The 13644-nt window shown below is 34.7% G+C and overlaps 1 protein-coding gene across 6 annotated transcripts in view; it reads right to left on the bottom strand.

Moving 5' to 3' along the window:
* Positions 1-13644, bottom strand: part of ANKRD28 (ankyrin repeat domain 28) — a 202609-nt gene that overhangs the window by 79620 nt on the left and 109345 nt on the right. For all 6 annotated transcript variants that reach the window (XM_030328697.1, XM_030328700.1, XM_030328698.1 and 3 more), the window contains one exon: positions 7200-7278. In XM_030328697.1, the coding sequence (XP_030184557.1) occupies positions 7200-7278 (79 nt within the window). The remainder of the gene's footprint in view (positions 1-7199; positions 7279-13644) is intronic.

Raw genomic sequence — 13644 nt, 5'->3', positions numbered from 1 at the left:
TATTAAAAGTTCATTCAATATGATTATAAAGTTGTTTGATGGACACAGAATTTGAAATCGAGGGTATGGAAATCAGAGTCTAACCTGGGCCTCAACAACCACAGCTTTCACACCAAATTTAAGTAGAACTCTTAAAGCACCACTACACAAACTTAAAGTCTACTTTTGCAGATTTAAAGTATACTATTTGGAGACTACTGTATTGAGTGATATTTATACTTTTCCTCACAGTTTTATTGCGATAAAACTGACTTATTGACAATAAATTTCATATTAAAAAAAGATGTAATTGACTTATATAACAATGTATTAGTTTAAAATATACATGATTTGAAACGTATATTGTGAAAAAATTACAATAAGTTAACATCCATCACCTCAAATAGTTAAAAAAAATTTTTTTTTGACGATCTACTCTCCTATAACTTTCAAATATACATTATTGTTTACTATAGTCAACATGCTATACATTACATCCCCAGAACTTACTTATAACTAGTAGTTCCTACCTTTTGACTGCCTATACTCATTTCCCCCAACCTGGCAACCATCAATTTCTTCTGTTTCAATGAGTTCAGTTTTTTTCAGATTCCACATATAAGTGAGAATATGCATTACTTCTCTTTCTCTAACTTATTTCATTTAGCATAATGTTCTCAAGGTCCATCCATCTTGTTGGATCATTGACAAGTTACCTTTTTTATGGCTGAACAATATTCCAGTGTACACATACACACGATTTCTTTATCCATCCATTGACAGACATGTAGGCTGTTTCCATGTCTTGCTTATTGAGAATAATGCTGCCATTAACACGCGAGTGCAGATATCTCTTCTAGATAGTGATTTCATTTCCTTTGGGTATACACTCAGAAGTGGAATTGTTGGATCCTATGGTAGGTAGTTCCATTCTTAATGTTTTGAGGAACCTTCATACTGTTTTCCACGGTAGCTCTACCAATTTACACTCCTACCAACAGTACACAAGGCTTTCCTTTTCTTTATATTCTTGCCAAAACTTTTCACCTCATCTTTTTCATAAAAACCATTCGAATGAGTGTGAGATGATATGTCATTGTGGTTTTGCTTTGCATTTCCCTGATGAATAGTGATGATGAGCATCTTTTCATGTATCTGTCAGCCATATGTAGGTCTCTTTTGGAAAAATGTCTTTCCAGTTCCTTTGCCCAAAATTTAATCAGATTGTTCTGCTATTGATTTGTGTGAACTTTCTATATTTTGGATATCAATCCCTTATGAGATACATAATTTTAAATATTTTCTCCCATTCTGTACATTGCCTTTTCATTTTGTTGGTTTCCTTTGCTGTACTGAATGAAACCTTTTAGTTCAATGTAGTCCCTGCTTGTTATTTCTGCTTTTGGTGTCAAATCCAAAAAAATCACTGCCAAGACTGAGGTCAAAGAGCTTACCCCCTACAATTTCTTCTAGGAATTTTATGGTTTCAAGTCTTTAACCCATTCTTAGTTGATTTTTGTATATGGTAGGAGACAGTGGTAAGGTTTCATTCTCTGCATGTGACTGTTCAGTGTTCCCAACACCATTTATTGAAAAAACTGCCCTTAACCCATTGCATATTTTTGGCTTTGTCATAAATTATCATATACACATGGATTGAGTTCTGGGCTTTCTTTTTGCTCCACTGATCTATGTGTCTATTTTTATGCCAATACCATACTAGTTTGGTTACTACAGCTTTGTATATAGTTTGAAATCAGAAAATGTGATGCCCTTAGCTTTGTTTTTCTTTTCCAAGACTGGGTTATTTGGGGTCTTTGTGGTTCCATACAAATTTCAGTACTGTTTTTCCTACTCCTGTTACAATGCCATTGGAATTTTGATAAAGACTGCAAGCATTAAAGCTGTAGATTGCTTTGGGTAGTATAGAGATTTAACAATATTAATTCTTGTAATTCATGAGCATGGAATATCTTTCCATTTATTTTTATCTTCTTCAATTTCTTTCATCAATGACTTATTTGTTTTCAGTATACAAATCTTTTACCTCCTTGATTAAATTTATGTCTACCTATCTTACTCATTTTGATGCACTTTATATCTTTTTGATGGGACTGTTTTCTTAATTTCTCTTTCTGATAGTACATTATCAATCTATAGAAAGAAACACAATGATTTATGTATACTAATTTTGTATCCGGAAACTTTACTGAATTTATTAGTTCTAACAGTTTTTTGGTGAACTGTACAGTTTTCTATATATAATGTCATGTCATCTACAAATAGAGATAGTTTCACTTATTTCTTTTCAATTTGGATGTCTTTAATTTCTTTTTCTTGCCTATTTGCTCTGCCTGGGATTTCCAGGATTATGTTGAATCAAAGTGAAGAGAGTGGGTACCTTCATCTTGTTCCTGATTTTAGAGGAAAAATGTTCAGCTTTTCACTGTTGAGTATGATGGTAGCTGTGGGTTTGTCATATATGACCTTCATTAGATTGAACACTAACTATGTTGAGTGTTTTTATCATGAATGGATGATGAATTCTGTCAAATGTTTTTACTGCACTGAGATGATCATGTAATTTTTATCCTTCATTTTGTTAATGTGGTGCTTCCCAATGATTTGCAGATGTTGAACCATTCTTACATTCCTGCAGTAAACCCCACTTGAAAATGGTGTATGATCCTTTTAATGTACTATTGAATTTGATTTACTGATATTGTGTTGAGGATTTCTGCATCTGTGTTCATCAGGAATACTGGCCTATAATTTTCACTTCTCGTAGTATCCTTGTCTGGTTTTGTTATCAGGACAATGCTTGCCTCATAAAAAAAGAAGTCTGGAAGTGTTCCTTCTTCTTCCTTAAAATTTGGTAGAATTTACCAGTGAAGCCATCTGTCTTGACTTTTCTTTGTTAGGAGGTTCTTGACTACAGACTCGATCTCCTCACTAGTAATTGGTCTGTTCAGATTTCTTATTTCTTCATGATGCAATCTTGGTAGGTTGTATGTCTGTACAAATTTATCCATTTTTTCTTGGTTGTCCAATTTGTTGGTATATAACTATTCATTGTCGCTTACGATCCTTCATATATATATATTTTTTAATGTTTATTTTTGAGAGACAGAGTGTGAGCAGGGGAGGGGCAGACAGAGAAGGAGACACAGAATTGGAAGCAGGCTCCAGGCTCCCAGCTGTCAGCACATAGCCTAATGCGGGGCTCAAACTCATGAACCCCAAGATCATGACCTGAGCCGAAGACGGATGCTTAACCGACTGAGTCACCCAGGCGCTCCTGATCCTTTGTTTCTGTGGGATCAGTTGGCATGATTCCTCCTTCTGATCTTATTTAACTTGAGTAACTCTCCTTTCTTCTCGATAAGTCTCATTAACAGTTTGCCTATCTTTTGGGGGGAAAAAAGTTCTTAATTTCATTAATTTTTCTATTGTTTTTAGATTTTCATTTATTTCTACTTTGATCTTTGTTATTTCCTTCCTTCTGGTAACTTTGGGCTTACTTTCTTCTTTCTCTTGTTCTTTGAGGTGAAAAGCCAAGCTGTTTGAGTTCTTTCGCTTTTCTTAATGCAGGCAATTACTGCTATGAACTTTCCTCTTAGAATTGCTTTTGCTACACCTCGTAAGTTTTGGTAGATTTTCATTTTCAATTGTCTCAAGATATTTTTTGCTCTTTTATTTCTTTTTTTCACCTATTGGTTGTTCAGTAACATGGCACACCCCTTCTGTATAGTTTTAAAGCCCCCCCTCTCCACCTTTTTTTGATTCTAGAATTGAGTAAGAATACTCTGTGTACAGTCTATTTTGTTTCAACCTTTGTCTTTCTTGGTTATGGAAATAAACTCTTGTCTGTATTTCCCCAATACACAAGTCACTCCTCCAGTTAATCATTTCAGAATGTGAGTGGATTACACAATGGGGAGAGGAGAATTTTTAGGAGATTATATCTAAAAGTCACAAAAAAGGTAATTCCTGATATCAGGAATTTATTTATTTATTTGGCAGGACCAAAATAAAGTTGAGGAAAGAAAGAAGGAGTGCTTAAAAAATAATAACCCAGGGACTCCTGTGTGGCTCAGTCAGTTAAGTGTCCAACATGGTCTCGGCTCAAGTCATGATCTCACAGTTTGTGACTTCGAGCCCGCATGAGGCTTCTGCATGGACAGTACAGAGCCTGCTTGGGATTCTTCTCTCTTTCCCTCCCCCACTCTCTCTTTCACTCTCAAAATAAATAAATAAACTTAAAAAAATAATGGCCCAAATTTTAATTATCTATGATGTACCAGGAACTTTTTCTAGGTATCTTAATAACATCATCTCATTTGCTTCAAACCTATAAAATTTATATTAGAAATATAAATGATTTATATTTAAAATGTAAATTTTAAAATAGATATAAAAATATTAAATCTAAAAATAAATATAAATTTATAAATTCCTTCAGAAGAGGAAGTTAAAGCTGAGAGATTAAATAACCTCCCAAAGTTCACAAAGGTGCTAAGAGGTAGGACTAAGATTTGCACCTAAATCTATCTGGCCACAGAATCTATGCTCTTTATACTATCTGCTGTGCTTCTCCTGGCAACACAGAGCCTGGTTCATTTACTTTTTTTTCATTTGTAAGTAGAAAATGGAGGTTCTGGTTTAGTAGAAACTTAGCCTTGGATTTCATTCCAACTCATTTTATTCCAGATCCAAGTAAGTTTTTATTTATTTTTCTTAGAGCCTACATGGTTGTCTGAAGAGAAACAAAGTCTAAGGAAGAGCTTGAGTTGCATCCATAGGAAACAAATCATTTGTCTTCTTTCGTTTTCCACTTACCCTGCACCCCCACATTCCTACCTCATTCCCACCTCTCCCATTCTCACTTCCACGAAAGACCTTGGAAACTGAGACCAAAATGTGAAGAGCCTAAACTTATATTGCTATAACCACACATTCACTCAACAAGTATCCAAAACTATTGTAGGTATTGGGAATAAATATGTTAGAAAACAAAGCTGACTAAATCCATCCTTGCCTTGGAGTTTGCATTCTAGTAAGGAGAGAATGATAGGAAACAAGCAGCAAAATTTTAAAAGAATATCAGATAATAAGTACTAGGAAAAAAGATAACACAAAGGAGAGGGAAAGGATGGTGGCGGTGGTGGCAGTGATCAGGCATCACTTCCCCGAGGGGGTAACATCTGAGCAAGGACATAAAAAAAGGTAAGATCACGTGGCTATTTGAGAAAAGACAGTTTGAGGTTAAAGAAGGAGCAGTTCAAAGACCCAGAATGGAAGGCCAGTGGCATTAGAGCAGAATGTGCAAAAGGGAGAGTAGTAGAAACTGAAGGCAAAGGAAATTTGGAGCCAGGAAATAATACAGTTTGAGGTTAATGTAAAAATGTAATTTTTTATCCTGAAAACTATAAATACAACTATATGAACTATTACCCATGAAACTGATAAAACATAATAATAAAAGTATTTTTCAAAGACAAGCTGAATAGTTTTTAATAAATGTATGGTGGTTAATTTTATACATTATTTCTATTCAAATTATTCAAAAGAAATTAAGCATCCTCTCAAATGTTTATTATTTTGAAGCTGATATCTGATATTATCATATCATAAGGCTCATCTGACTATATAATACAGAGACAAGGAAGTCAACCTTCTATAGGTAGCTAAAAATCCTTGGTGCATTCACTTTAAAAGCCAGGGATTAAGTCAAACTTTGAGCATTTGAAAAGTTTCTCCTAGGTTAAAAATTAAAAATGGGAAAAAAGAACCCTCCATGTTAAGTCATAACATCTTTGCATTAAAATGTGAAGTAAATAAACAGAATTCTGTGTTAAAATTAGAAACCTAGCAATATAGTTCTTATCCAAAGTCCTAGACATTAAATTAGCAGGAATTGTACTGTTTGTAGCATACCTATTTCTTAACAAAAAAAGAAACTGTTTCTTGGAAAATGTTTGTAAAGAAAATTCCATATATAAACCTATATCCATCAATTCATATTATTATAGTAGAAACCTTAATTAAGAGGAAATATGATTTTTCTCTTGTACCTCCTCCGTTCTTATCTCTAGTAAATTTAAGCTAGAAACTAGGGAGCTAGCATTCACAGAGGAACAGACAGTTCAAGGAAGTGCATCTGTGATGAAGTTACTCATGAAGAAACTAATATAAGAATATCATCTGGGAAGCACTGAGTAATGTGTTTGTTGTACACCTGAAACTAATATAACATTGTAGGTTAATTATACTTCAATAAAAAAGAATATTAGCTGGGTCAATATTTAATTATATTTAATTCTATATAAGCATACAATTTGTTATAAAACCCGGATTTTAAAACTTTCAAAAACTTGTAAAATGGCAAAAGTCTATTTAGGCTATTGAATTGGGATCTTCATTCAAAAATTCTCTCAGTGGTCTTACTCCCCAAAATTAAATGAATGATACTATTTCTCCAATTGCATTGTGTGTATATCGCAATTTGACAACACAAGCACAATTCAAGCACGTGCATCCTTTTCCAACAAATATAATTTATAATAACTTGGCTACAACAAAAATATATCTGAACTCTGAGCTCTGTTTGACGACAGACCGTCTGATCTGTACAATAAAGTACAAGTTCCTAAAATGTATTTTACCGGCCCTCAAAAAGAGTTAGATAGAAGCTACTGACAGATAGACACCTGGCTGCCATCACTTTCAAAATACATCAAATTACTACCACTTCTCAATATCTCCACTACGGCACTTGGTCTGAGCCACATCACCTTCCCCTTGAAGAACTGCAATTGTCTCCCAGTTACTCTACGGTGAATCAGGCCTACTATGAATAGTCGATGTACTGCCTGAGCTTATATACTGCTCATCTCACCCCATAATTCTCACCTACCTTTTTATTTTTCTATAGCAGTTATCATCTTCTAACATGCTATAACATTTATTTACTTGTATTTATAGCCTGTTTTTCCTTATTAGAGTATACACTCCAGAAGGGCAGTAATCTTTGTTTTGCTCTCTGATGTACTCTACGCACTACAGTAGGACCTAGCACGTGACAGAAGGTCAGCTGTAGAATGAACAAGCAAGTTTCAGCTTAGGAAACAAATATAAGGAAATAGTCAACTAGGTTTGATAAACATTAATTATGACAAAAATATGCATCATGTGCTCTTATTATATAGAGCTTTACATACCAGATAAAATAAGCAGTTCAATGATTTCTGCATCTCCAAGATAGGCAGCAGCATGCAGTGGAGTTCTCTTTTCATTGTCCTGTGAGAAGAAGGAAATGTGGAACTTAAGTTTTAATATAAACTTGATTTCAGTGTACTTTAAATGAAGAAGAACCATGAACTACCAACTTACAAGTTCCACAACCCTAGTCTAAGTCAGCAAGTCCCATTAACAAAATATTTCCTTGCTAGGAGAAGAAAGACCTGAAAAAATATTTTGGCCTTAAATATAAAGTACAGCAAAAATAAAACCTAAGGTGAACAGAGAAATAGCTTCTTAGGCTTTCTTTGAATAAAGATGCCTATATGCTGCTGATATACGAATGCAAATTTCTTTTACTTCACCCTATTCCTCCTCAATACATTTCCACAATTTTACATAGTTTGGAACTGTTAACCTAACTAAATAAAACAAACCCTAACAAACCAAAAGTTTTGCCTATCAAAATGTTTCCACAGGTACCCCAGAATATTTCTCTGGGGATTTGAAGTTAAAACAGTCATAAGGTTTTTCTTAAAATTCCTGCCAATTTTGTTTGTGGCTCTAAAATATATTCCTATCTTTGTAAACATAAAAAAATATACAGTTTTCCATTTTGCACAGCAAAAAAAATAAAGCATCAACAAAAACAAACAGGCAATCTACTGAATGGGAAATGATACTTGTAACTGATCTATCCTATAAGGGGTTAATAGCCAAACTATATCAAGAATCTGTATGACTCAACACCAAAACAAACAAACAAACAAACAAACAATCCAATTAAAAAATAGGCAGAGAACCTGAATAGACATTTTTCCAAAGAAGACATGCAGATGCCCACCAGACACTTGGAAAGTTGTTCAATATCACTAATCATCAGGGAAATGTAAATTAAAACCACAATGAGATATCACCTGTCAGAATCACCAAAATCAAAAAGACAAGAAATAACAAGTATTGGCAAGGATATGGAGAAAAGGCAACACTTGTGCACTGATAGTGGGAATGCAAATTAATGCAGCCACTGTGGAAAACAGTAAGAAAGTTCCTCAAAAAATTAAAAATAGAATTACCATATGATCCAGCAATTCCACTATTGGATATTTACCTCCAAAAAAGAAAAACACTAATTCCAAAAAATATATGCATCCCTATGTTTACTGCAGCATTACATACAACCATGGAAGCAACACAAGTGTCTATCCATAGATACACGGATAAAGATGTGGCATATATACACAATGGACTACTACTCAGCCATAAAAAAAAAAGAGACTAAAATCTTACCACTTGCAATAATGCTAAGTGAAGTAAGTCAGGCAAAGAAAGACAAATATCATATGAATTTATGTGGAATTTATGAAACTGAACAAATGAACCAAGAAAAAAAAGAGACAAAAAAAACAAAAACCAACATACACACACTCTAACATACACACACTCTAAAATACAGAGAACAAACTGGTGGTTGCCAAAGAGGAGATGAGTTGGGGGATGGGTGGAACAGATAAAGGGGACTCAGAGTACACTTATCTTGATAAGCACTGAGAAATGTATAAAACTACTGAACCATTACATTTTACACCTGAAACTAATGTAACAGTGTATTTAATTATACTGTCATTAAAAAATACATAGTCTTCCAAATCTTCCTTCAAGAAGAGAAGCTACAACTAATGCAAGGCATCATGTACCTCCCCTGCTCAAACACCAATGATCTCCAGTTTCAGAAGCAAGATTGTGGGGTAAAGTGACATTCAGGGATTTTTAATTCATGTTTACACCTCATCTAAAGTTACAAGGGTATTGCTGACTTGGTTGCATCTAAGAAAGCTATTTACATAGAGTTATTTTGAAATTTACACCCAAATTTTTTGGATACAGCTTTGTGATAGACTGTTAGTTGTTTTCCATTATTTATTTTCCCTTTTGTCCATACGAATAAAGTCGTAGCTGGTTATTTACCCATGCAGTAACAGAATATACTCCTAGTCTGCCTTTAGGTTTTGTTACTTAGTGTGGACCAGTATGGTATGTAAGGTGGAAGTAAAGACACAACTTTCAGGTCATCTTTAATTTAGCAGACAACCACCTTAGAGAAGGACTAATACTTTCCCACTTCCCACAGGCTGGAAGACAGATGTGAAACTGAGCCAGCTTTGATTCTACAGAGGTTAGGCCAATATACTAGAAGACTATCAAGCAATTAGATGTTGAATGATCTTCTATAGAACAGAGTTGCTCTACAAACCTGGACCACTAACTCCTATACTATTAGGAGAAATAAATTTCCTATTTATTTATCTATTTATTTGAGAGAGCACATGCATGTGGGGGAGAGGGGCAGAGGGAGAAAGAGAATCTTAAGCAGGCTCCATGCTCAGCGCCGAGCCCAACGCAGGGCTTGATCCTACAAACGCTGGGATTGTGACCTGAGCTGCAATCATGAATTGGGAGGTTCGACCAACTGAACCGCCCAGCTGCCCCAATAAATTTCTCACTTAAAGAGGTTTGGTGTCTCTTACCGTATTAGAATATGATAGCTTTCAAATTTTAAGAAAAAGAAAAAGTTTATTTCACAATGCAGTAATTTTCTAGTTTGGCAATACCCCAAATACTTTAAGAAAGAATAGTTGGACAATTGAGAATAAATTGGGAAAAAAGTTGCTAGTCAAAAGAGAGATGAAAATAATATTAATAGGCAGTCCAAAAAAGGTTTAACAGTAGCATATAAAAAGGTATTATAAAAATGTGTGTATTTATCACTTGCTCTTCATTGGCTTTTTCATATAACTTTAATACATTTGTGATACTGCTTTTTATCATTTAGGTATTAAGAGATGCTTCAGTAACGGGAGGTTGGTACAGTGGCTATTAAAATTGTTTAGTGATAAGAGCTCATGTCACTCTAACCACAATTAATTTCCACAAGATCATGTTTTTTATTCCAGTATATACCCCACCAAACAGAATTCTTTGCACAGAAATCATTGAATAGTTGTTGATAACCAACATTAGAGCCACTAAAATCTCAGACTTTACTCAAAGCTGAGTCCTAATTTAGTCATTTTAATAAAAGGATCCTTGGTTTAAGGCTTTTCAGTATTAATCATTAACACAGCAAACTTCCCTAGAGTGTTTAAATATGATCAGACTTACTCAAATTGAGAAACATATCTATTGCAAAGGATAAACCACACACACAGCACACACACAAAGTGAGTCATTTATGTGTGAGAGATGTCTGGAATTCTATGACTCAATGCATTGAATACTATTCATGTATTTTATGACTCATGAACATAGTTTTCCTCTCTACAAATCAAACTAAAGGAAAAAAGGAACACATTGGATAATTTTAAAAGAAATAAATCTACCTATATTTTACTTTACGATAGTTAAGTATTGATAATTACACAATATTTAAGATTTCCCTCTAGCAAAATTTACTAATATGAAAAAATGACTATCCCCTTGTACACACTAATTCTAGTTCAGGGAATTTTTAGATAAAGATATTCCTATGTATATGCAAACAAAATGATTAAGTATATTTATTGATCATTGTAGGAAGCAAAATGCTGGAAACAATTTAAATGCCCACCAACAGGTGAATGGCGATCTAAAATGAAATACAAGAAGCTCTTAACCAACCTTCATTTAACTGACTCACATGATTAATCGATACTCTGTTTTCCTGTGTAAAACTAATGAGGACTCTGGCACACGGTGTATTTTGACTATTAGGCTACCACTTTTATTCCCACCACTGGGTGTCTATTTATCAAGGATAAGATGTGTTTGTTACCACAAATGTTCGTCCAAATTGCAATCATAACTATGTAATTTAAGTATTATTTAAGCTGATAAAATAGGAGTGGGAAAAGCAAATTGTTTCTATGATCACTAGACTGAATATCACATAAAGACTCAATAAAGGTAAGCTATCAAAAAAAGTGCTACTGAACTGGGTGTGGCTGAGAAATGAATCACTAAGGCAAATAGTCAACAAATGGGCAGTTTTGCCCTAAGTTTGATTCTTTTTTTAATGTTTATTTATTTTGAGAAAAAGAGACAGAGAGAAAGAGAGAGAGAGAGAGAGAGAGAGAGAACAAGCAGGGGAGGAGTAGAGAGAGGGAGAGAGAGAATCCCAACCAGGTTCCATGCTGTCAGCGCAGAGCGTAACCTGGGGCTCAATCCCACAAAGAGTGAGATCATGACCTGAGTCAAAATCCAGAGTCAGAAGCTTAACTGACTGAGCCAACCAGGCTCCCTCTAAGTTTGATTCTTAAGTGTCTAAATTCTCACATCACTTAAAGAAACCCAAAATGGGTTACAGATAATGCACTGGGGGCAGGGTCTATACAAGGAAGATAACAATGAACAGCAGAATCCACATTGTCAACAAAAAAGCCTCAGCTCAATTAAAAAAAAAAAAAAAAAAAGATGGCTGTCAAGTAAGCATTATTACAATAAAAAGCCCAAAGATCACTTTTTATAGTTCCCTCTGTCAAACTTATTAACTACCAGTTATAAAAGCTATCAGATGAGAGAACTTCTAGTTGTACATTCATAAAGTGAAATACCATGTAAGGGTTCTACATCCAGTTTCATTGTGTAGGTTTTTTTCCCTCCACACATCTAAGCAAAGCCCCAATACAGAATGGTGTTACCATTCAACTCAGACTAGGGGAGAGCATCAGATCCCATAGGCTAAAGGTTCAGTCTTACAAGACCTCCCCCTGCACTTGAAATGCCAATAGCAAGTCCAGGTTGTGTACCTGTACTTCTTCTAACCAAATGGCTATTAATCAAAGGTTCCCCTGACACCCTCCATGCTACAGTGCTCACAGGGTTCAGTAAACCAGTTTTTCTCACTAGACTGCCAGTTCATTACAAGGACATTAGAGGGTACGAATCAACAGCCAGATGGAAAAGAAACATAGAGTGAGATGCTGAACAAAGAACTTTAATCCTGGTAGTGTTTCAGGTCCAGCACAGTGGCAGGTGTAAGGGTTTCTGGTCAACCAACCTGGAAGTTCTCCAAACCCCCTCCTTTGGGACTTTTATGGAGGTTTCCTTAATAGACATGACTGATAAACAACAACACCTGCTGGCAACTAAGCTTAATCCACTCCCCAGAGGCAGTGGTACTGGGGGAAAAGGGGACTGAGAGTCCCCACCCTCTAATCACAAGGTTGGCTCCACTGGCAAGGAGCCCTCATTCTAAGCTTTCCAAAAGTCACTTCATTTACATAAAAAAGACATCTTTCATTGCTCTCTCACAGGAAATTCCAAGGGTTTTTAGGAGCTCACTGCCAGAAATGGGAACAGAGACCAAATATATACTTTTTATTATAAATCCTAATATCACACCATGCCCCCAATTTAAAAAAAACAAGCAGACCTCAATGTTCCTTATCAATGGAAAAGTCTTTAAAGCACAGTGTTAAATGAAAAAATGCAGACTTAGAACAATTGTATGATAAAAGGTTCTACATCCACTTTGGCTTGATTATGCATAAAATATCTTTGGAAGGATACTCAAGAAACTAATAGAGTGATTACCTCTGGGTGAACGGGAACTGGCGGACTAGGGTTTAAAGTGTGAGAGTTTTCACTATTTGTAGCCTTTGGTATTGTTTGGAGTTATTACCATGTACATGTTTCAAAAAGTAAAAAAGGAAAAAATTAAAAATAACATTTATACCAACTGAAAAGCTATTTATTAAAAATCCTAAAAATATTTTAATATCCCAGGCGTTTTCACAAGTACCAGGTACACATTACAAAAACAATGTTTCTCAGATATGAAGTCAGTTTTTTAAGAAACCACTGCATCTCAATGTAGTATTCTTAAAATAATCCCAACTAGAATTATTGAATATATACACTAGACTCAAACAACAAATATTAACTTTGATCACATAGATTTGATCATATATTTTGAAGTACACTTTTCTTACAGTTCTTATGTAAATACTCAGAAAAAATATTTTGTGCACATGATTAGGGCAACCAAAACTTAACTGCCCACACTCCCCAAATAAGAACAAACAAAAAATAGCTATAACTCTTACAAACAATAATCCTGAAAGAAGATGGCCTACAATAGATGGGTTAAGAAGATCAGGGGTTGCTAACAATTTGGGGTTGGGCCAATATGCTGAGCTGGTACATACAAAAGAGATACGCAAGTGATCGGAACGTGAAGGAGTTCTTCATAGTGATGCAACAGTTCTGTATCTTAAACATGTTGGTAGTTATACAAATCTACACATGTGACAAAATGTCATAAGATTATTCATAAAGACAATGCCAAATAAATGAATGCAAAATAAATAAATGAATGCAAAAAAACTGGTGAAATCCAAGAGAAGTCTATTCTGTAATTAGTTGTATTGTACCAATATCAGTTTCCTG

The sequence above is a fragment of the Lynx canadensis genome, chromosome C2 (assembly GCF_007474595.2).
Source record: "Lynx canadensis isolate LIC74 chromosome C2, mLynCan4.pri.v2, whole genome shotgun sequence".
Taxonomy (NCBI): Eukaryota; Metazoa; Chordata; class Mammalia; order Carnivora; family Felidae; genus Lynx; species Lynx canadensis.
Note: the sequence above shows the minus strand (reverse complement) of the source record. Positions and strands in the feature narration are given on the sequence as shown.